Consider the following 22,924-nt stretch of genomic DNA (forward strand, 5'->3'; position numbering starts at 1 on the left):
ATCTTCTACTTTTGCTACTTTTTAATTGGAATTCTGAAATGTTTTAAGCCCCGATTTACACTTTGTCCTGCGACGGCATCGTGGACCGAAAATAGCAGATCTATAAGTGCACCAACCTGTCGCATCAGTGACACTTTGTGCCCTTACAGATCTGCAATTTCCAGTCTACAACGCAGTCGAAAAACGGGGAATACATTAGGCATAAGCATGAATCCTAAGGCTCAATAGTCACATACGTAGAGCGAAAAGAGAATAATGTAGTACATCGAAGACATTTAATACCAGATTAAAAATAAATTAACCTAGCATCTGTCTATACAATATTCTCTCAGAAATATTCTCAACTTTTGTGGTCAAGATTGTTTTTCATCTAAATAACAAAAACGTGACCAAGTAATCCACATTAAAAAAAAAAATCACACCCGTGTGCAGTGAGTGGCGCTCTTATCATCATGCATCACATTCCGGCCAATCACAATTGCCGTCCTCACTTTTGATCCTCAACTCCAATCCGGCTAATCACTCGTAGCGTCCTCAGTTTTCTGTCCTCACTTTTTATCCTCAATACTTACATTGCTCAGCCAATCAGATCATCGCTATGGGGTGCTCTCAGCCAATCAAATCATCGCTTTGGGGTACACATACCCCCTCAAAAATAGCATCAATCAAAAAAAGATGACAACAAGATGACAAGGAGAGGAGTGCTAGGGGGTGAGGTGGAGTCAGAAGAGATGACAACAAGATGACAAGGAGAGAGGAGTGCTAGGGGGTGAGGTGGAGTCAGAAGAGATGACAACAAGATGACAAGGAGAGAGGAGTGCTAGGGGGTGAGGTGGAGTCAGAAGAGATGACAACAAGATGACAAGGAGAGAGGAGTGCTAGGGGGTGAGGTGGAGTCAGAAGAGGAGAGGAGTGCTAGGGGGTGAGGTGGAGTCAGAAGAGGAGAGGAGTGCTAGGGGGTGAGGTGGAGTCAGAAGAGGTGACGGACTGCAGCGGGACATTGAGAGAGAGTCTGCAGTTCTGGCTGCAAGGGGAGGGGCTTTCAACAAGGGGAGGGGCTTTCAACAAGAGGAGGGGGTTTCAAAAAGGGGAGGGGGTTTCAACAAGGGGAGGGGGTTTCAACAAGGGGAGGGGGTTTCAACAAGGGGAGGGGGTTTCAACAAGCAGTTCTGGCTGCAAGGGGAGGGGGTTTCAACAAGCAGTTCTGGCTGCAAGGGGAGGGGGTTTCAACAAGCAGTTCTGGCTGCAAGGGGAGGGGGTTTCAACAAGCAGTTCTGGCTGCAAGGGGAGGGGGTTTCAACAAGCAGTTCTGGCTGCAAGGGGAGGGGGTTTCAACAAGCAGTTCTGGCTGCAAGGGGAGGGGGTTTCAACAAGGGGAGGGGGTTTCAACAAGGGGAGGGGGTTTCAACAAGGGGAGGGGGTTTCAACAAGGGGGGGGGGGGTTCAACAAGGGGAGGGGGTTTCAACAAGGGGAGGGGGTTTCAACAAGGGGAGGGGGTTTCAACAAGCAAAGCACGATGTTGACTTCTCGTGACCCTCCTTGATGCAAGATCCAGATGCCAAAAAGACAAACGTGTGTGTGTGTGTGTGTGTGTGTGTGTGTGTGTGTGTGTGTGTGTGTGTGTGGTGCGTGTGTGCACGGGCGTGCGTGCGTGGGTGTGTGTGTGAGAACGTAGCCAAAACCGTATTTTTTTTGTAATGCTGGGCCCCCCCAAACAGGAAGTGTTTGTTTAAATGCAGGGCAGAGACTAGGGAGCGCAGTACAGTCAAACACAGCTGTCTTAAGATGGATTTGAAGATTATCTCTAGCTAATTGACCTGCTGTTGTGGGACGGACCACGGCGGCAGAGCAGTCTGCCTATGATGCTAGCACCGGTACAGAGGAATGTCTGAGCTGTAGCCCGGCAGGAGGGACATGCTTAGGGATTAGCGCTACTTCAAAAAAATGCAATACTCCTTCTGCAGGAACAGGAAATCACCTGCTGTCTCCTCTTGATCTGGTCAAGGGTTCATCGCACGAGCCAGCGGCTGGATGGGCTCACTGCAGTGAGCCTCGTCTTTGTCACATAAATCCACCACTTCTCATGAAAGGCATGGATTAAAGCAAATTATACAACATGTCGTTTTGAGGAAGCAGTCAAACCGATTGGTTGAAACAGCCATCTGATCGTGGTTCAAACGAGCATGATGGAACCGCCTAATCAAAACATAGAAATCCTCTGCTCTGTTCTCCCAGAGCGCAGCCAACTGGGTTTGCCATGCAGGCTAACGAGTTTCTGAGGACATTGTGGTCGTAGTGGCTACATCTGTCATTAAAATATAATTATAATTTTTTTAGCGAATATCTTAGTTTTAAGAGCAACTGTTGTACAATTGCCATGTTACAGTCGAGGGTAGGGATGTCGGTAACGGATAATTTCCCATCCGGTTAGCCGACAGGATTAACCGGGTCATTAACGGATAATTGGTTGATTTTTTTTTTTTTTTTTTTTGCTACCCCAAATGTAATATGCATGTATAGGCTACATAATTAAAGTTGGTAGACGAAATGGTATACATTTATTTATGCTCCTTTTAAAAAGACAAACAAAAAAGCAACAGTTAACAATATAAATAAATTGTTGTAGGCTTAATCATCAATAAACAACGCATCGCATCTGCATGCATGCATCTGCGCGTCTACAGTACAGAGGTCCGCCGGTTCTAGTCCAAAACATAAATAAGTCCAGTCCAGATCTGAGCAGCCTATATCTATAAAGCCACTGGACGCATGGGCTAAGCCTTTTTTTTATTATTAAGGAAGATCAGCATGCATGTCACCGTGTTCTGTTTGTTGACTTTTCGCTGACGAGAAAACCCTCAAACATCGATAGCACATGGCTAACTTGATAGCCGGGAGGAGGAGGAGGAAGCGGCGGCGGCTGTAAACGTTCTCCCTCCAGGCCATTAATGGATTTAATAATGTAGGTCTCTGCATTGATACGGTCGACATGTTGTGTTAATCTCGTCTCGCTGTCACTCGCTTAAGTTTTGACTACCGCAAAGCTACCGTTGTAGCCAACTAGCCATTTGAAGTACAACAGAGAACTTTGGGACAACGACATTGCGGGGGCAGAAAACAGCGCCCGAGCGCTGCTGTTCATGCAGCCTGGAGTGTGACAAGCTGGCCGGCGCAAATAACAGCAATTTTAGGCATGTGTGCAACATGACAACTGTTTTAAAGTATTGTACAGTGACAACTACAGTCTCTGTAATGTTTATGTTGTACTATTACTAAAAACGATCTAAAATAAAAGGGATTAAAGATCAGAACACGCATTTATTATTATGCAAATTAACCGTAAAGCTGATAAGCATACCCGGATATTTCTTAACGGTCGGCTAACCGGCTAGCCGGTTAACCCCCGACATCCCTAGTCGAGGGTGTGGTTTACCGTCATTAACCCATTCTGGGCGGGAACCCCTTTTGGTGTTTTAACTAAGCATTATGTTATACTTTAGCTATTGAAAAATAGCAGATCTACAAGCTCATAGCGCGCCACCGAGTGGCGCGCTACGAGCTTGTAGGTCTGCTATTTTTGAAAAATCGTAAAAATGCGGCACAAATCTTTGAATATATATTATTTCAGAGCGAACCTTTTTTTTTATTTCGACGTCAGGCCTCTGTTCTCAGTCCTAAATGGGTTAATGCACTTCTGCGCTGCCTCTCGGAGCGGGCGAGTTCCTGCAGCATCGCGGGCGTGCATTAACGACGGTAAACCACACCCTCGTGTGTATAATATTGCTTAAATAAAATGTGTGAAACTGTGAGAAAGGAGCCCCAACAGGCCCCACAAACACTAGCGCTGTTGAATGACGGTCCTCCTTGGCCCAATGCAAGTGGTGCTCACAGTGTGGTCCACGCAGGGACCCTCAGGGTTCATTGATGAGGTTCCAAATAGACCGCTAGAGGTTCGCAACTTGTGCGTGCGTGCGTGCGTGCGTGCGTGCGTGCGTGCGTGCGTGCGTGCGTGCGTGCGTCTACAGACAGACACACACGCGGCCAGTAATTGCAGCGGCTATGCACCGCTCAAAAATGGTTGAGAAGCACCAGAGAGAATGGAAGATCACTACAAACAACAACAACAACAACAACAACAACAGCGGCAGCGCCGCGGTACCGTACTACTGACCTTGGCCTTCCCGGTGCTCTGCAGGATGTGCACCAGGGCGCACGCCATCTCCTCCTTGTTCTTGACGCTGATGCCGGGCTCCAGCACGGAGCACAGCAGCATGTAGTTGTTGGTGGTGTACTCTGCGAACTCCTTGTACATCTCCATGGGCAGGATGCTCATGCTCTGGTAGCGCGCCTTGATGCGGATCATGGGCCCCGACGTCTTGCCCTTGGCGGGGTTGGGCGTGCTGACCGGGTACCACTTCTCCACAAACTGGCGGCCCGTCACCGCCGCCACGGGGATGTTGACCAGTCCTGTTGTCGTTGTGTCCGGAGAGAGAGCGTGACGTCACACACCGTTGGAAGTAATAACAGAACAAACGTGCAAACGAACAAAGGTTCTCATTCTACATTTCTACTGCTCTGACATCAAAATGTGGAATATGCCCCTGACACCATCCATTAAAAGGATGTGCATCACTGGTTTCTTTCAAAATTGGCCCGGAAAGAAAATCAAAGATCAAAAGGGGAGGAAAATATGTAAAAAATAAATAAATAAATAAAAGAATAAGTACTACTAGTTCGGAGAGGTTAGTTTATATCAGTTAGTATCAGTTTAGTATCAGTTCAAAATGTGTTAGACCCCTAGGAGTTTAAAATGTGCTAGACCCCTAGGAGTTTAAAACGTGCTAGACCCCTAGGAGTTTAAAATGTGCTAGACCCCTAGGAGTTTAAAATGTGCTAGACCCCTAGGAGTTTAAACTGTGTTAGACCCCTAGGAGTTTAAAAAAAGAATAAGTACTACTAGTTCGGAGAGGTTAGTTTATATCAGTTAGTATCAGTTCAAAATGTGTTAGACCCCTAGGAGTTCAAAATGTGCTAGACCCCTAGGAGTTCAAAATGTGCTAGACCCCTAGGAGTTCAAAATGTGTTAGACCCCTAGGAGTTTAAAATGTCAGCTTAGGCAACTGGCACCGGGTGGGGAAAAAAAATGGGATAAAGAAATTGGGAAAATAATAATAATAATATGAATCACGACATCCTCACCTATGTAGTTGTTCTTGTCTTTCTTCTTCTTCTTGTCCGTGTCTTTGTACAGGTGCACGGTGATGCTCTTGACGGCGGGCAGGTTGTTGAAGTCAAAGTGCTCGCCCCAGAAGACGTTGTCCGTCTTGAGCTTGCAGGTGGTGCGCGCGTACAGCGAGTCGTCCAGGCACAGCTCGCAGAAGTACTTCTTCTTGGCCGGCAGGTCTTTGGCCTCGATGATCCACAGCCGAAGCATGTTCTCCACCCGCCGACTGTTGTCCTGTTGGAGACAGAGACACACACACACACACGCGCACACACACAGACGCACACAGGCACGCACACACACACACACACACAGGAGATAGGTCGGTTTAGTACTTTATGTCAACAACACACTCAGTGGTGTAGTGGTGATGATTTATTTTATTTTTAACTATGTGGGCGGGCTATTTTAATGGCGCCACGTGCACGCGCGCAGATGTCTGTAGGAACCGATAGTTAGATCCGAAATTGAATTATGCCTACTGTAATGGGTGCCACGGAAAGTACAGACAACTCACCCCGCAATGTCAGAAAGTGAAGACAGCTCACCCCGGAAAGTGAAGACATCTCACCCCGGTGAGATGTCTTCACTTTCCGGCATCTCACCCCGGTGAGATGTCTTCACTTTCCGGCATCTCACCCCGGTGAGATGTCTTCACTTTCCGGGGTGAGCTGTCCGTACTTTCTCGCCCAACTCGCCCCAGCGGAAAGTACAGACAACTCACCCCGACATGTCAAAAAGTGAAGACAACTCACCGGGGTGAGATGTCCGGTATTCTTACATATAGTACACATAGTACATGCATACGCCTTCCCTAATGATTATATCTGGTTTCAGTATTTATTTATGGTGCATCGTCTCTATTATTAAGGTTATTGTAGCGGTCAATTTATATTTGGGGTCGGGGCGAGGGTCCTGAGACATTGCCAAAGTATTTCCGGGGGTCCCCGGCCCAAAAAACATTGAGAACCCCTGCACTAGAGGAGCAGTGAAAGGGAAGTAGGATGATAGAATGCATAGAGGCCGTTGTCCCCGGCTATAGACCAACGCAGTCTACTGAATGGAGAGACCAGAATGCATAGAGGCCGTTGTCCCCGGCTATAGACCAACGCAGTCTACTGAATGGAGAGACCAGATGGATGCATAGAGGCCGTTGTCCCGGCTATAGACCAACGCAGTCTACTGAATGGAGAGACCAGATGGGGCTTGGGTTGTCCCCGGCTATAGACCAACGCAGTCTACTGAATGGAGAGACCAGATGGGGGCTTGGGTTGCACATCTGACGGGGTGTGAAGTGCCTTTTAACTGCTGACTATTGTTTTCCTTAATCCATTCATGACGGGAACCCCTTTTGGTGTTTGAAGCATTAGGTAATGATTTAGCTGTTGAAAAATAGCAGATCTACAAGCTTGTAGGTCTGCTATTTTTGGGGAAAAAAACGTGGAAAATGTCATTGAATATATATTCTTTCAGAGCGAACGTTTTTTTTAACTCAAATCTTTGCTTCTGGTCCCCGGAACTACATATTTTTCAGATGGGAGTCGGCGGCCAATTACACTATAATCTTGGGGGTCCTTGACATGAAAATGTTTTGAGAACCACTGACATAGAAACATGGGGTTTTCCAGAAAACTGTCAGGATTTAGAAGGCATTTGTAGAATCTTTTCTCGGGTCTAAATGGGTTAACCCATTTTGGGCGGTAACCCCTTTTGGTGTTTTAAACATTATGTTATAATTTAGCTATTGAAAAATAGCAGATCTACAAGCTCATAGCGCGCCACCGAGTGGCACGCTACGAGCTTGTAGGTCTGCTATTTTTGAAAAATCGTGAAAATATTTATTTCAGAAAACTGGAGGATTTAGAAGGTTTTTTTTTATTTCGAGGTCAGGCCTAAATGGGTTAAGTAGCCTCCCATAAACTAATGGACCTGCTAAACTGCTACAGTGGTGTGGCGCTATCATACATGTAGCTGTGTGTGGCGCTATCATACATGTAGCTGTGTGTGGCGCTATCATACATGTAGCTGTGTGTGACAGCAGTATTATGGGAACGCAGTCTACAGTGGTGTGGCGCTATCATACATGTAGCTGTGTGTGACAGCAGTATTATGGGAACGCAGTCTACAGTGGTGTGGCGCTATCATACATGTAGCTGTGTGTGACAGCAGTATTATGGGAACGCAGTCTCTCGCGGGCATGCGCATGCTGCACACCGGTGCACACACGTGCGATTGTGCACGCATGCCCCTGCTGCTCAAAAGACAGACTGGTTGTTTGGGGACGCTGTGATGAAGCGTGACACGACCCTACTACTACTACAACCCCTGAACAGACTACAACGCTGTAGGGCATTAAGCAACTAGTCGACTAGTTTACTAGTCGACTAGTAAATCCACTAGTCGACCTTGTTGGTACTAGTTGACTAGTTGATCAAAAATAAAAATAAAAATATTTTTTGTTTTGTTTTTTGTTTTCCCAATGTACACAGTTTTTAAATGTATATACACACTAGTCAACTAGTACAAATGACTAGAAGTGAATGCCCTACAACGCTGTAGCCTTGAAGGCGAGCACAAGCATATGTTCTATTGTATCGCTTAGATCGGTGTGGTCGCGGAACATTTTTTTTCAAAAGATTTTCAGAAATTAAAACAAGAATTGTGAATAATTTCCAGAAAATCTAGCAGCTCTCCACCTATTTTCCCTAGTTCTGAAACAGGGCACAAGTGATTAATTCATAATGTATTTTTGATAGGGATCAGTAAGGCTCAGACTCATGAATAACACAGCTTACGGAAACCTTTACCCTCCCCTTACAGAGAACTATAATAAACCTTTACCCTCCCCTCACAGAGAACTATAATAAACCTTTACCCTCCCCTCACAGGGAACTATAATGCAGATGCTGTTATTGCTGGTATTTGGCCCTTTCCTATGGTTTCTGAATACATTTCAGCTGTTAGTTCCCCAAGATATGTGCCCTGCTTACTTAACCCTAAGGTAAGTGGGGAACAAGAGCCCATTTAGACCTGAGGCCGATTAACAAAAAAGGCCTCTAGTACAGTTTCTAATGTCAGCGGTGCTCAACCTTTCCATGTCAAGGACCCCCGGAATTAACTGTATTTGGCCGCGGACCCCCATCTGAAAATATGTGACCAGATTTGACTGAGAGACTGCCATCGCGCAAATGACCGCTTTTCACCAGAGGAGAAAAACTTTTTTTAAATGAGTTAATAGCACAGGCAGACTCTTCACATACTAGAGCATGTCTGAAATAAGTGTCAGAGCTGAAACCGACATGTAAATATGAAATAAATGCCCAAACATGTAGCTAGGTGTAATGTTAGAGACCACAGCAGTGAACCTTTCAAGCCGGTTTTCTCAACTCGCATTTTTCTGCAAGACATTACTCTATAAGCCATATCTCCAAAACTGGTGGGTCAAACTGAACAACCAATATGTCAATTTGAAGCTAAAACGAAAATTCAAAAAAATCCAATGGCAGTCCCTCAGTCAAATTTAGTCACATATGTTGTTCCAGGCACCCCAAAGAAGCAAAGATTTGAGTTAAAAAAAAAAACGTTTGCTGTGAAAGAAATATATATTCAAATATTTGTGCCACATTTTCATGATTTTTCAAAAATAGCAGACCTACAAGCTCGTAGCGCGGCACTCGCGCTACGAGCTTGTAGATCTGCTATTTTTCAATAGCTAAAGTATAACATAATGCTTAAAACACCAAAAGGGAAAAACATAAAAACAAAAACATAGAACCTGGGGAACATAGGATGACCCCATATCAGCAGCCATACTCATCAGAACAGAGGCCATAGTAGAACAGTCTTAATCACATGGATCCATCAATTAATTCATTGCTTACCACATTTCAAAGGTGCATTTAACAGGAGGGTCATTATCTGTCAGTAAATTAAGATTCAATCATAAACGCCAGTTCCTGCTTAAAACATTGGAGTTGTTTATCGAGAATCAACTGATCACATGAGTGGAATAGTGGAGCAGATTAAGTCAATATATCATAAGAATCGTTCACTTGATCATACAAGCACCAAAATTGGCACACAAGTGCTTCGGAACCTACTCTCTCAGAAAAGTACGTTGTCCACTTGAAAAAACAAAATGGACACCATTTTTCAAGATGGCCGCTATTCGAGGTGGTTTTAAACAGTGTTTGAGTTATATTGAGCTATAAAATCCTATTTTGATGGCCTATACATCGAAATATATGTTTATGTTTATGAGTATGAGAAATCCAATTCTGCATTTAGAACATCAAAATTATTTAATATTATCATGATACAATGGGAATTAAACGATAAAGTGGGGCAGATTAAGTCCATATTCCATAATAATCCTTCATGTGGTGGTACAAGCACCAGATTTGGCGCAATTGATGTCCAGGATGTACTTTCTAGGAAAAGTATGTTTTCCAGCTGAAAATCCAAGATGGCCGACCAGTTTTCAAGATGGCCACCTCGTCAAATTAATAAGTAGAACTTTAGTGAACAGAAATGTGTGATCCACACATTGATCCAAACATCAAAATGAAAGTATTCTGATGGTGTCAATTTAATTCCAATATGGCCGCCAGTTTTCAAGATTGGGGCTATTACGCAACTCAAAATTTGCGTTTTCGGAAGCTGTCTGATCACAGATATTGTTGAAGGGCAACATCACCATTCATTGAAATGCTGTGATCAAGCTCTATTGGTTTGTAATTTTGTATATAAGAGTGATGTCAAAGCACAACCAGGACACACTGGTGACATCACTGCTGTGAGACTCCGCATGGGGTTCAGTGTCGGCTTGTAACGTAGCTGTAGTTGTGGTTTACTAACTGTTGTAGTCGTGTACTCACTGTAGTTTGTAGTATACTTTAGTGTCCTAAATGCTATCTAATAAGCCCCTGTATACTGTATATCTCAAATAGAAGTTTAGTTAGTTGTAGCATTGTAGTGGATAGCCGCACCTGAATTGACAGGATGTGGGAGAGCTGAGACAAGGGTAACAGGGATTCAGTTACCTGGATGGTGTACAGATCGCACAGGACTTGCACTGGATGAATGGTCGGGCTAGGTGTAGGGCACCAGATGCTTGAACCTAGATGCATCCCATATTTCAATGTGCTTTGATGTTTTGTACGGTTGGGTGGTAAAAGGATATAGACCTCGGCCTTTAACCGTATAACACAAGATGTTCCGCTACTAAAACTGATTGGAAGTCAAACAGATTGGAGTTGAAGTCTCCCCGTATTTCAGGCAATACACCTGTTGCCCATCATGTTAGACTCATCCAGATTGGATGATGGAGGTGGCAGTGAGGATACATTGAGGCAAAACAGTACAAAGTATCACCAAAATTGTGGGGCAAATGTTTAGCAACTGAAACTCCAGCGTTCCACTAAGAGAGCAGCTGAAATTCAGAATGATCCTGGTGAAGGACACGCAAAAATTCAAAGAGTGCCTGTATGACGATCGTTGTGTCAGCAAAGCTCGTCGTGGAATTATGAGGGACCCAAGCCATATAGACTGCAAATAAGCTTCTTTCCCCAAACAATCAGATACATGAACGAACTGATAAGAACCAGGGCGAGTTTACCTAACTTTGCTACTACAGGGAAACATGTACATATGTTACTATTTTTCTAGCACTCTTTATTCTATCCCTTTGTTTTGCTGTGCTTGCTGTGTTTTTTGTTGTTTGAATATTATGCTATCTATGCCGCTGCATTGTCTGTAAGGAAGCCAAACAAAAATAAGTTTTACTCTTATATACCTGTACATAAGATGTAACAATAAAGTCCAACCTTGAACCTTGATCTAAGTTCAAGCATCTGGTGCCCTACACCTAGCCCGACCGTTCATCCAGTGCCATTTAAGTCCTGTGCGATCTGTACACCATCCAGGTAACTGAAGCCCTGTTACCCTTGTCTCAGCTCTCCCACGCTGGCACATCTTGTCAATTCAGGTGCGGCTATCTAACTACAATACTACAACTAACTAAACTTCTAGTGGAGATATAGGGGCTAATTAGCATTTAGGACACTAAAGTATACAACAAACTACAGTGAGTACACTACAACAGTTAGTAAACCACAACTACAGCTACGCTACAAGCCGACACTGAACCCCATGTCTCACAGCAGTGATGTCACCAGTGTGTCCTGGTTGTGCTTTGACATCACTATTATATACAAAATTACAAACCAATAGGGCTTGATCACAGCATTTCAATGCATGATCAACGAATGATGTTGCCCTTCAACAATATCTATGATCATACAGCTTCCGAAAACGCTAATTTTGAGTCACGTAATAACTGCATCTTGCAAACTGGTCGGCCATATTGGAATTAAATTCCAACACCATTAAGTTCTTACAGTCAGAATACTTTCATTTTGATGTTTGGATCATTAACACATTTGAATTCTACTTCGAAAACCTTTTTGTTGTTTTGTTTTCTTGCATTTGACGAGGAGGCCATCTTGAATACTGGCAGCCATCTTGGATTTTCAGCTGGATAAGGTGCTTTTCATAGAAATACATCCTGGACATCATGTGTGCCAAATGTGGTGCTTGTACCACCAAGTGAAAGATTCTTATGGAATATTGACTTAATCTGCCCCATCTTTTCGTTTAATTCGCATTGTATCATCATAATATTCAATAATTTTGATTTGCTAAATGCAGAATTGGATTTCTCATACTCAGAAACATACATTTTGATGTATAGGCCATCACAATAAGATTATTCAATCAAACTATAGTTCAATCACTGTTTAAAACCATTTTGAAAGGCGGCCATCTTGAAAAATGGTGGCCATTTTGTTTTTTCAAGTGGACAACGTACTTTTCTGAGAGAGTAGGTTCTGAAGCACTTGTGTGCCAAATTTGGTGCTTGTATGATCAAGTGAACGATCGTTTCAGTAATCTGCTCCACTAGAAGATGTTTAACCCATTTAGGCCTGAAGTCGAAATTTAAAATATGTCTTCTAAATCCTGGCAGTTTTCTGAAATACCTATGTTTCTATAGTGCTCAATATTTTATGTCAAGGACCCCAAAAATTATTTATAATTGGCCGCCAACCCCCATTTGAAAAGATGTTGTTCCAGGGACCCTCCAGAAGCAAATATTTCAGTTAAAAACGTTCGCTCTGAAAGAATATATATTCAAAGATTTGCGCCACATTTTCACTATTTTTGAGTGGTGTAAACCACTCCTACAACTGGCTTTGTTAGTCTGTCTGTCTGTCTGTCTGTGCGCAAAAAATGAGCATGGTGCATTGTGATTGGCCGGAATGAGACATTACGTCAGTGACCACAGCTGATAAGGCTATATAATACCTTACACCACTCAGTTCACACGGGTGTGATTTTTTTTAAATAGCAGACCTACAAGCTCGTAGCGCGGCACTCGGTGCCGCGCTATGAGCTTGTAGATCTGCTATTTTTCAATAGCTAATGTATAACATAATCCTTGAAACACCAAAAGGGGTTCCCGCCCAAAATGGGTTAATTAAAAATGTCATTTCCTTTTACAATTAATCCAATCTCTGATTAAACGTTGCCTTGGGCCTTCTTCAGCACAATGTTAAGTGTCTAGTAATTCAGGGGTTGTTTGACGGCAGGAACGATTCAACAGAAATCCGTCCAGCAGGTCAATCAATGCCATCGCTGATACTGATCTACTACTAACGCAGGCAACAACGCCTGCGTTCCTCGCTTCACGTTTGCAAGGCCCTTAACCCATTTTGGACGGGAACCCCTTTTGGTGTTTTAAGCATTAGGCTCTATGTTATACTTTAGCTATTGAAAAATAGCAGATCTACAAGCTCATAGCGCGGCACCGAGTGCCGCGCTATGAACTTGTAGATCTGCTATTTTTAAAAAATCGTGAAAATGTGCCGAATCTTTGAATATTCTTTCAGAGTTTCAGTTTTTAACTCAAATCTTTTCTTCTGGGGGGGGTTACATATAATTTTTGGGGTCCTTGACATGAAATATTGAGAACCACTGATATAGAAACATGAGGTTTTTCAGAAAAAATGACATTTTAAAAATACATTTTTAAAATTTCGACGTCAGGCCAAAATGGGTTAAAGCTTCAAAACCAGCAGCTCTACAAGCTTTAAACACAAGCACAAAGTGACGCGTTTTGAACTTGTAGTTTTGAGCTGCTACTACAACAATTTTGGACATGCGAGGTTTCCACCCGACAGACGGTATTATCGACGTCGTGCAACACTTTGCAAGGCCCTTAAAGCTTCAAAACCAGCAGCTCTACAAGCTTTAAACACAAGCACAAAGTGACGCGTTTTGAACTTGTAGTTTTGAGCTGCTACTACAACAATTTTGGATATGCGAGGTTTCCACCCGACAAGACGGTATTATCGACGTCGTGCAACACTTATTTCCTTTGCTAAACGCTTTTTTTTTTTTGGTTTGTTAAAATTGTAGTCGCCGGTCGTCATCATTTCTGACCTTCAGCCTCATATCCCATTGAGCCAGGAAGCTTCAGCATAAATAGAAATGAGACGTTGTCAACGGAGAGTTCTACCTGAGACGGAGCTACTGGACCGACGTCATCGGTTTAAATTATTCAACGATAATCCACCGATGTCCCCGAGTGACCCCGTTTACCCACCTAACCCATTTTGGGCGGGAACCCCTTTTGGTGTTTTAAACATTATGTTATAATTTAGCTATTGACAAATAGCAGATCTACAAGCTCATAGCGCGCCACCGAGTGGCGCGCTACGAGCTTGTAGGTCTGCTATTTTTGAAAAATCGTGAAAATGTGGCACAAATCTCTGAAATATTTGTCAGAAAACCGTCAGGATTTAGAAGGTATTTTTTAGAATCTGATCTCAGGTCTAAATGGGTTAATCCATTGAGACCTGGAACGCATCCATGTCACGTTAGCGTTTAACCACATTAACCATTAACCCATTTTGAGCGGGAACCCGTTTTGGTGTTTTAAACATTGTTATAATTTAGCTATTGAAAAATAGCAGATCTACAAGCTCATAGCGCGCATGAACTTGTAGGTCTGCTATTTTTGAAAAATCGTTAAAATGTGCCTCAAATCTTTCCGAAAATTGTCATGATTTAGAAAACTTTTTTTTTTTAATTTCGACGTCAGGCCTGAATGGGTTAACCACCAGTCTGTCCCGCAAGACAGCTCCTCCACGGTCTGCCAATGCTGCCAGTCTGACAGTCTGTACTAACGCCCCCGGAATGTCCCGCGCAGGAGGCTGTCGTCCGTTTGTCAAATCTATTTTAAAATACTGTTAAAACATTATTTTTTTCTTTTTCAATTTCCCTTTATGTGTATGCTGCAAGCTAGGCAGGCTTCAGCTAATTTGGATCCCACCCAGTAGGACTTATTTACACCAGTGATTCTCAAAGTGGGGTCTGGGGACCCCCCAGAAAGGGGTTCCCAGGGGGTCCCCAGCTAAATTAATATAGCATCAAAATCAGATTCAAACCGATTCAACACCTATCGTAAATCTACAAGTTCCTGACGTGCCGCATTGTGACGCTTTGTGAGCTTGTAGATCCTGCCATTTTGCAAAAATCTGGAAAAGAATGATAGGGTGTCCCTATAGGAAAAGCATTTTCAGTTGCAGGTTCGTGGCCAAAAACTTGACATGAGAAAAAGTTTACGAATTGCTGAGACTGCAGACTGAGTGGGGAAGCTTTGTCAGTGTTTCCGATGTTAAGCGAGATATTCCTCAGCTTTGCCAGAACAAACACAGGACAATACAAATGACAACCATACTGTATACTGTAGCGTCCGTACAGCAACACACCGACTACCTAGAGAACTCTGGGAGAATAAAAGTAGAACAAGCAGTTCTAATAATCCTTTTAAAACTCCTTAGAGGAATCAATGAAGCCAATTTGAAACTGGTCTACACCTAATAATTAAAACCTCTTTTACCTGCCTCAGATTTTGATGAAGGCACGACATAGTGTAGGGCAGGCCAAGAGATATTGTGTGGGCCAACACTTCCTCTCTAGAGACTACAAAACCACTGAACCACAACTATATTCGAAATTACTGCGAAAATAGCCTATCTACAAGCTCCCCGGCGCGTCACAGCTCTATAACAACATGCCCAAAATTGGTATGTCAAGGTTACTCTTTTCTCCTCTACGCCAAGGGTTCCCAAACTTTTTAAACTTGGGACGCCACCACCCTGACTAGCACATGGAATTGAAGGAGTCGAGGCATCGGTTGTTGATTATGTTATCCTACTTTTTTTTTTTTTATTATTCCTAGTTTTTAACCCTTTAAACCTTTTTAACTAGTTTTTTTTTTTCTCTAATAAAAATGTTTGTACTAAAATGTCTGTAAAGCGACTTTGGGTACCCAGAAAAGCGCTATATAAATCATATGCATTATTATTATTATTTACTATAAATGTGCCACGACTCGGTGTCTGTGTGTACGGTTGTAATGCACGTAACTCGAGAACTGTTCACCCCACCGACTTCTAATTCGACACACGCGTTCCACACCCCCGCAGGGAGTGCAGTGCCCGGTATCGAGTCGGTCGGACCCACGGTTCTCCAGAACCACCACAAAAGGCTCTGCTCAGGCTCTGCCAGTGGGCCCAATCAGCCTAAATCCCCTCACCTGTGCAATTTCCAGCCTCTGCCTCAGCCAATTGATTGCCATGGCAACCCCACACCTGACAATTGATTACTTAACCAGTCCACTTTTCACAGTCAGTCAGTTTGCCCTCTTCAGACACAGGCAGGCAGACAGGCAGATACAACAGAGAGCTCCATGTGGGACACAGACAAGACAGTTAAAACGGGTGCTATGACAAGTTGACAACAGGTATTATTAGGTTCCAAAGTTGCATCGTTCTCAAGTAGGCCGGTGGCCGACGGGCACATACAGGTCTAGTCCTACTATAAATGCGCCATGTCTGTGTGTGTCTGTGCGCGTGTGTGTTTGAGGTTGTAATGCATGTAAAACCCGACAACCATTTGCTTCACCGACTTCACATTCGACACACGCGTTCCACACCCCCGCAGGGAGTGCAGTGCCCGGTATAGAGTCGGTCGGACCCACGGTTCTCCAGAACCACCACAAAAGGCTCTGCTCAGGCTCTGCCTAAATCCCCTCACCTGTGCAATTTCCAGCCTCAGCCAATTGATTGCCATGGCAAGGTCTAGTAATTTAAATGTTAAGACGTCTATACTTTAGACGTACAGTTTAATGATTGAAATGAATGAGGAATGAGAGACTTTTTTTTTGGGGGGGGGGGGGGGGGTGGATTTGTGTCATAATTAACATCGATAGGTTAAAACTTGGTCATTAATAATTGACATCTTTCTGTTGCGCAATGCGCATCACGCCATCTCACATTACAACCAAGCATTTCTTGGACAACTAATTAATGTGCAGGCGAGGCGATCTGGCGGCTGCAGACGGTGGCTTTGAAGAACAGAAAGATTGTTTGAACGTGCGTTTTTCTTTTCCCACCGGTATATCAGCACTATACGTAGGCGGCGCGCACACAGGCCTGTCAACATGTGAATAGGCGGTTATGTAATCAACTGTTTGAGATGACCCCAATTATCTTTTGCAAAAGAATCTTCGTAATCCATTTTCCATCTTGAAAAATGTTCATGTATTTTTCAAACATAGCGGGAATAGCCGATCTACAAGCTTGTAGATTTAATATTCATATAAAGTATAACGAGGGAAGTGGATAAGTCTAAGACATAGCCTGACGACAGTGGCAGCGTGCAAGTGATCAGCGTTCCACAAACATGGGGTCGGAGCCAACTTTGGGATCTTTGTTTTTTCATCTTTATTTTACCATTACTAGAATTTGATGGACATTTGTCTAAACTTCTCAAACATTTTGCTATTATAAATAATTAATTTCCAAAAAGATAGCAGCTCTATACGCTGTGTGAGCTTGTAGAACGTCTATTTTCCCTATTTCGGAAATAGCGCATGAGTGATTAATTAATAATGATTTTTTGATAGGGATCAGTAAGGCTCAAACTCATGAATAACAGCTTAACCTTTACCCTCCCCTTACAGAGAACTAATGCAGATGCTGTTATTGCTGGGTTATTGGGCCTTTGCTATGGTAATCAGAAACCACTCATCATAACAGAGGCCATGGTATAAATGGTCTTAATATCAATTCATTCATTGGTTAAGTCTAAGACATCTCAAAGGTGCATTTCATCGGGAGCTCGTTATCTGTCGTGATCTATCACGTGACATGTTTAACCCAATCCAGGCCAGGAAACGTCAGGTTATGTTTTTTTAAGCACTATAGCCTCCTGTGCCAAGACGTCATTTTAAGTTTTTACTTTTTTTTTCTTTTTTACAATAGAAACGCTGGCACCTGGTCTGCGTTTCTATTGTAATATATTGGCATGGATTGTGTTTTAACTTGCATAGTAATAATCGGTGGCAGTCTGTACTCTGTAGCTCTGCTCAGGCAGAGAGTTCAGCCAATTATTAAGTTGCTCAGCAAAAAGAATTATAATAATAATAATAATAAAGAAATACAAATAAATAAATATAAAACAACAACATTGGGCTCAATTGGTACTTCAAAGATGGCTCAATTGGTACTTCAAAGATGGATCAAGCATTCGTTAACCAAATAGAAATCCTGTGTACTTTAGTAGACCGGTGTCCCTCAGGGCTCTATACTCCAAATACCAAAATGTATTTGCTGAAAATAGCCAATATAGGTGCCGTCATGTTGTCCTTGAGAGCTTGCAGATCAGCTATTTTCGCCGGATGTTCACTTCACTCCCGACTAGGCATTCAATCCAATCCTTTTTTTTTGGCTCGCTGGCTGCAGAATTCAGCAGCTTTTTCTTTATTTTAAGTAGAAGTAGAAAGATGAAATCACAGATATGTCATGTTTATTTTAGAGTTCTCTTCTGGCTGAATTTCCCACGGTATGAGCAGAACTGTTTTAGATCTACAGCCAGGCACATTTTACACTTTTTTCGCTTCCGATCCGATCCCGATACCTCAATTTATGTGTTAGCCGATACCGATACCGAATACAGATACCAGTGTCGTGATCTCATGTTGTGTTTATAGCTATATCTCGTGTTGTGTTTATAGCAGACTCAAATGTGCACTTGCAGTTTGGGCAACTCCAAAGCAAATGACCCGATATGACAAATAAGGGCCGATCCGATACTTTTCCCGATACCGATACAGTATCGGGACATCTCTAGTATGGACGAAACAGCAGCTGAAAATTCACAGCTTAGAAAGCTCTGTTTCATAGATTGATTTACTATGAAACACCCCTGTGAAGTGAGCGGTGCAACTGTTCTCTACCATTGCACCGCGCAACTGTAGAGAACAGTTGCACCGCTCACTTCACAGGGGTGTGATTTTTATTATTACAGTAGAAGTTTACAGACCAAACTGTAAATAAAAGGTTTACATGACTTTCTGTCTCAGTCCGTATATAGCGAGCTGTAGTGAATAAGTACAGAACAGTTGCAACGCTCACTTCACAGGGGTGTGATTTTTATTATTACAGTAGAAGTTTACAGACCAAACTGTAAATAAAAGGTTTACATGACTTTCTGCCTCAGTCCGTATATAGCGAGCTGTATTGAATAAGCAGAGAACAGAATATGGGACAGAGTTGCACCACTCACTTCACATGGGTGTGATTTTTATTATTACTACAGTAGAAGTTTTTTTCTTATGAAAGCAGAGAGTCTTCTGTTTCATACGGTATATAGTATTTATATGTCGCTATAGGCCTTATTTTGTGAATATTGAGGAGTTCACGTCCATGTCTTCTCTGAAGTTATCTGGTGGGCACAAGCTGCATTCAATAACCAATTACTGTCTAACTGTACATGGGATCAATGTTTACTCTTTTCCTCGTAAAAGTACACATTCAGGGCTTTCATTCGGTGTATAGGATGTATAGGATATTTATTGGGTTCAATTTTATATCTGTCTGTCAATGTCTCTGACTTTAAACCATCCATAACCGCTGTTCAAGATAACCACTTCCAGGCAAATGCAGGTGTTGCAAAAAGGTCAATATCTCCAGAATGGAACATGGTAAAATCAAAATGTATTTTTTAAATTGAAGTGGACAAGTTCAGCTTTCTTTTGATGTATGCGTGTGATTCTCGCTATAAGAGAACATTTTGCTGTGGGCCCCCGAACAAGGCCTTTGTGCAATGTTAAACGGTAGCAACATCCAAATAGGCCTGTTGAGATCTTGTAGCAATCAAAGTGTTAAATGATAGTGGATTTTAGATTTGAGTTGTACACCATTTGGATTTTTAGATAGGCTATTGCATTTTAGATTTGAAGTTTTATATAGAGGGTATGCGTGTGACATCATCATCATACCCGGAAGTTATGTGGGAATGCCTACTGAGTGGCAAAAAACTACTTTCTAGCCTTGACAGCGCATACATGCAAACAGAAAAGTCCTATTTTATTGCATGAAATTACTTTAAACAACCTTAAATTCACTTTATCACTCACTTTGCCACTCGATTTGCCACTCGATCTGCCATTCACTTGCATGCATGCGCATACTCTCTATTTGTGATCGGCAAAATAATGTTTGTACGTGTTTTTAATGGCACCTCTGTCTTTTAAAACCTGTGATGAAAGTTGAATAAACATAAACATTTAACACATGCTCCTTATATGGCCAGTACAGAATTCATTCCATGTTGATCTGACCCCCCGATGCCAAAGCGCCAGCTCTTGCCCAGCAGTCTGCCGTCAACGAGGCGGATGCGTGCTCTCCCTTAGGCGTCTTACTGGTATTGTATAGTTTGTTTTATGTAAAAGGGTAGCAGCTAAAATTGCAGGTTATTCAAATTTGTTGAGCCAGAATAAACACGACTTATTATTTAGATAGAGATAGAGGAGAGTGAGCTATTGAGAAAACATCCATGTGTTATTCTTTTTTTATCTGATTATTACTCATTCCGTGTTGTGGCATTTCTGTTACAGTATAGTGATGATTATGATTATTTAATTAATACACAAAAATATCAATAGAATAATCTCTAAGCAAAAAAACGATAGTTGCAGCCCTAATCACAGGTTTTTAACTTTATTTAAATAAAGTGTTATATAAACAATGTAATAACACACTGCAGAATGGCAGCCATCGCGTTATGTAACACAACGTAAACACAGAAAAGAGTTTAGTCTTGATTCTGCCAAAGGTATAAGACTCAGCTAATCTGTTAAAATCGCTGAATAATTAAAAACTGCAAAGCCAAGCTGGAGAGATTTACAGTCCTGATTGTGGAGTTGAGGACAAATACAACTTTACACAACTTTACAACTTATACTACTTAACACCCCGATCGCCCAGGACGAAGTTCACCGTCCTTTCAATTAGTAGTAACGCCCAGCGCCCAGGACGAAGATTGATCAAAAAGACGGAGGTTATTGATATCAAAACCGATCGCATCGCTCCACAGCCTGGGAGCGCCTGTTGCGTAACACTCGATGTTGCGCAATAAAACGTTAATAACTCTTGATCTAAATCATAACGTCTAATTCTAAGCAAAGAGCATGTATTAGACGGCCCGTCACGGTAGATTTAATCATGCCTCCCGTTGTTGTCGATCGCCTCTAGAGTGTTTTGACTACAGCCACATCTAGCTGCTACAGCCACATCCGGGATAACATCCGGTCCGTCGGTAAAAGTGCTCCGCTACTATAAATCCCCGGGCGCTATGATTTCATGGATTAAATAACCAAAGCAAAGTTCTTTGTTTACCCAGGGAAGTGGACTAAGCTCGAGATGCTTGTTTACAGCCACACCCTGCTCATAGAACATTTCATGGTAGGGGTTCAATGCCTTGCTCAAGGGCACTTCAGCGGTGGTAATTTTAACGTGCCGGTCCGGGGATTCGAGCTGGCGACCTTCCGGTATCAAGACCGCTCCGCAAACCGTTCGGCCACCGCTGCCCCTTAACCCCGGGCGTTCAGGGTGTTAATCACAAAACAAACCTTGCATCTCCGTAGTTATTTTTTTTTAATGTTTTTCTTTTGTAAATGTATGCCATAATCTGTCTTATAACAGTGTCGCAGTGCGTCACATTGCGATGCGTAGCTTGTAGAACAGATGATTTCTCTAGATTTGAAACATTTTCATTCATTGAAAGTGGTTAAGTACGTCTGTGGATCTTATATAAATATTGAACCTATTATAAGTAATATGTTTTTTTGTAAAACGGGTACGTTTTTCCCCTTTCCTGAAGGTCAACGGTTTTGCACATACAAGGTTTCCACCCGACAGCGACGAAAGCTGCATTGTTTTCATGTCATTAGCGCCTTTTAAAAAGAAAAAGAAAAGAAAAGTTTTCTCTGCTTGGCTGCTTCCCATAGGGTTCACACATGTAACGGGAGAGAGAAAGCTGCTGCTGGTGGCTGGGGGAAAAGAAATAACACTGTGTGAAACACTGTCATTAGTGAGTCATTTCTTTAATGTTACATGAAGGAAGGAAGATGCTCGGAGATAAGCACCAGTTCTTGGCTGGACATGATTAGGACTGCAGCCAACTGCATTCTGTGTGTACTAACTAGAGCAGGGGTTTTCAAGGTTTTTCAGCCCAACCAAGGACCCCCTTAGCCGAGAAAGAGAGATGAAGCAGGGACCCCCGCTACATTGTATAAATTGTGTTGCAGATTAAACTTTGTTTAATTATCTTGGGGCATTTATAGATAGATAGATAGATAGATAGATAGATAGATAGATAGATAGATAGATAGATAGATAGATAGATAGATAGATAGATAGATAGATAGATAGATAGATAGTAGGGATGTCCCGATACACTTTTTTCACTTCCGATCCGATCCCGATACCTCAATTGCTGCGTTAGCCGATACCGATACCGAATACCGATACCAGTGTTGTGATCTCATGTTGTGTTTATAGCTATATCTCGTGTTTATAGCAGACTACTCACTCAAATGTGCACTTGCAGTTTGGGCAACTCCAAAGCAAACTCCACATGTCCCAACATTTTATTTACCTGCCATAGTAGCCATAGATAGATAGATAGATAGATAGATAGATAGATAGATAGATAGATAGATAGATAGATAGATAGATAGATAGATAGATAGATAGATAGATAGATAGATAGATAGATAGATAGATTTAACCACTTAAAAACCTCAATATTAAGTAAGCTTCCTCCTTGGCTTTGTATTTTGTCTGCTCTTTATTCCCTCTAGACCTACTCTCCGGAAATAGCAGATCTACAAGCTCACACGCCTCGCAGCATGAGCTGTTGTGAGCTTATAGATCTGATATTTTTACGGCAAATGCTCCCCGTCACACAAACATTTGACGGACCCGCTGTCATTACTCTGAGGACCCCCAAGGGGTCCCGGACCCCCGGTTGAAGACCAGTGTACTATATTATTCTATCGATTACTTTTTTTATGAATTGAATAACCCATTTCGGGCGGGAACCCCTTTTGGTGTTAGCATTATGTTATGCTTTAGCTATTGAAAAAGAGCAGATCTACAAGCTCATAGCTCGCCACCGAGTGGCGCTCTACGAGCTTGTAGGTCTGCTATTTTAGAAAAATCGAAGAACGGCTGACATAGAAACATAGCTTTTTCAGAAAACTGTCAGGATGTAGAAGACATTTTTAG

The 22,924-nt window shown here is 42.5% G+C and overlaps 1 protein-coding gene across 2 annotated transcripts in view; it reads right to left on the reverse strand.

Annotated features, from left to right (window-relative positions):
• Positions 1 to 22,924, reverse strand: part of LOC306939268 (disabled homolog 2-interacting protein-like) — a 135,848-nt gene that overhangs the window by 75,160 nt on the left and 37,764 nt on the right. For both annotated transcript variants that reach the window (XM_079523825.1, XM_079523824.1), the window contains exons 4-5: positions 5,201 to 5,459; positions 4,173 to 4,468 (exon numbers count right to left, since the gene is read on the reverse strand). In XM_079523825.1, coding sequence (XP_079379951.1) covers positions 4,173 to 4,468; positions 5,201 to 5,459 — 555 coding nt within the window. The remainder of the gene's footprint in view (positions 1 to 4,172; positions 4,469 to 5,200; positions 5,460 to 22,924) is intronic.

This window comes from Electrona antarctica (genome assembly GCF_951216825.1).
Source record: "Electrona antarctica genome assembly, chromosome: 16".
NCBI lineage: Eukaryota > Metazoa > Chordata > Actinopteri > Myctophiformes > Myctophidae > Electrona > Electrona antarctica.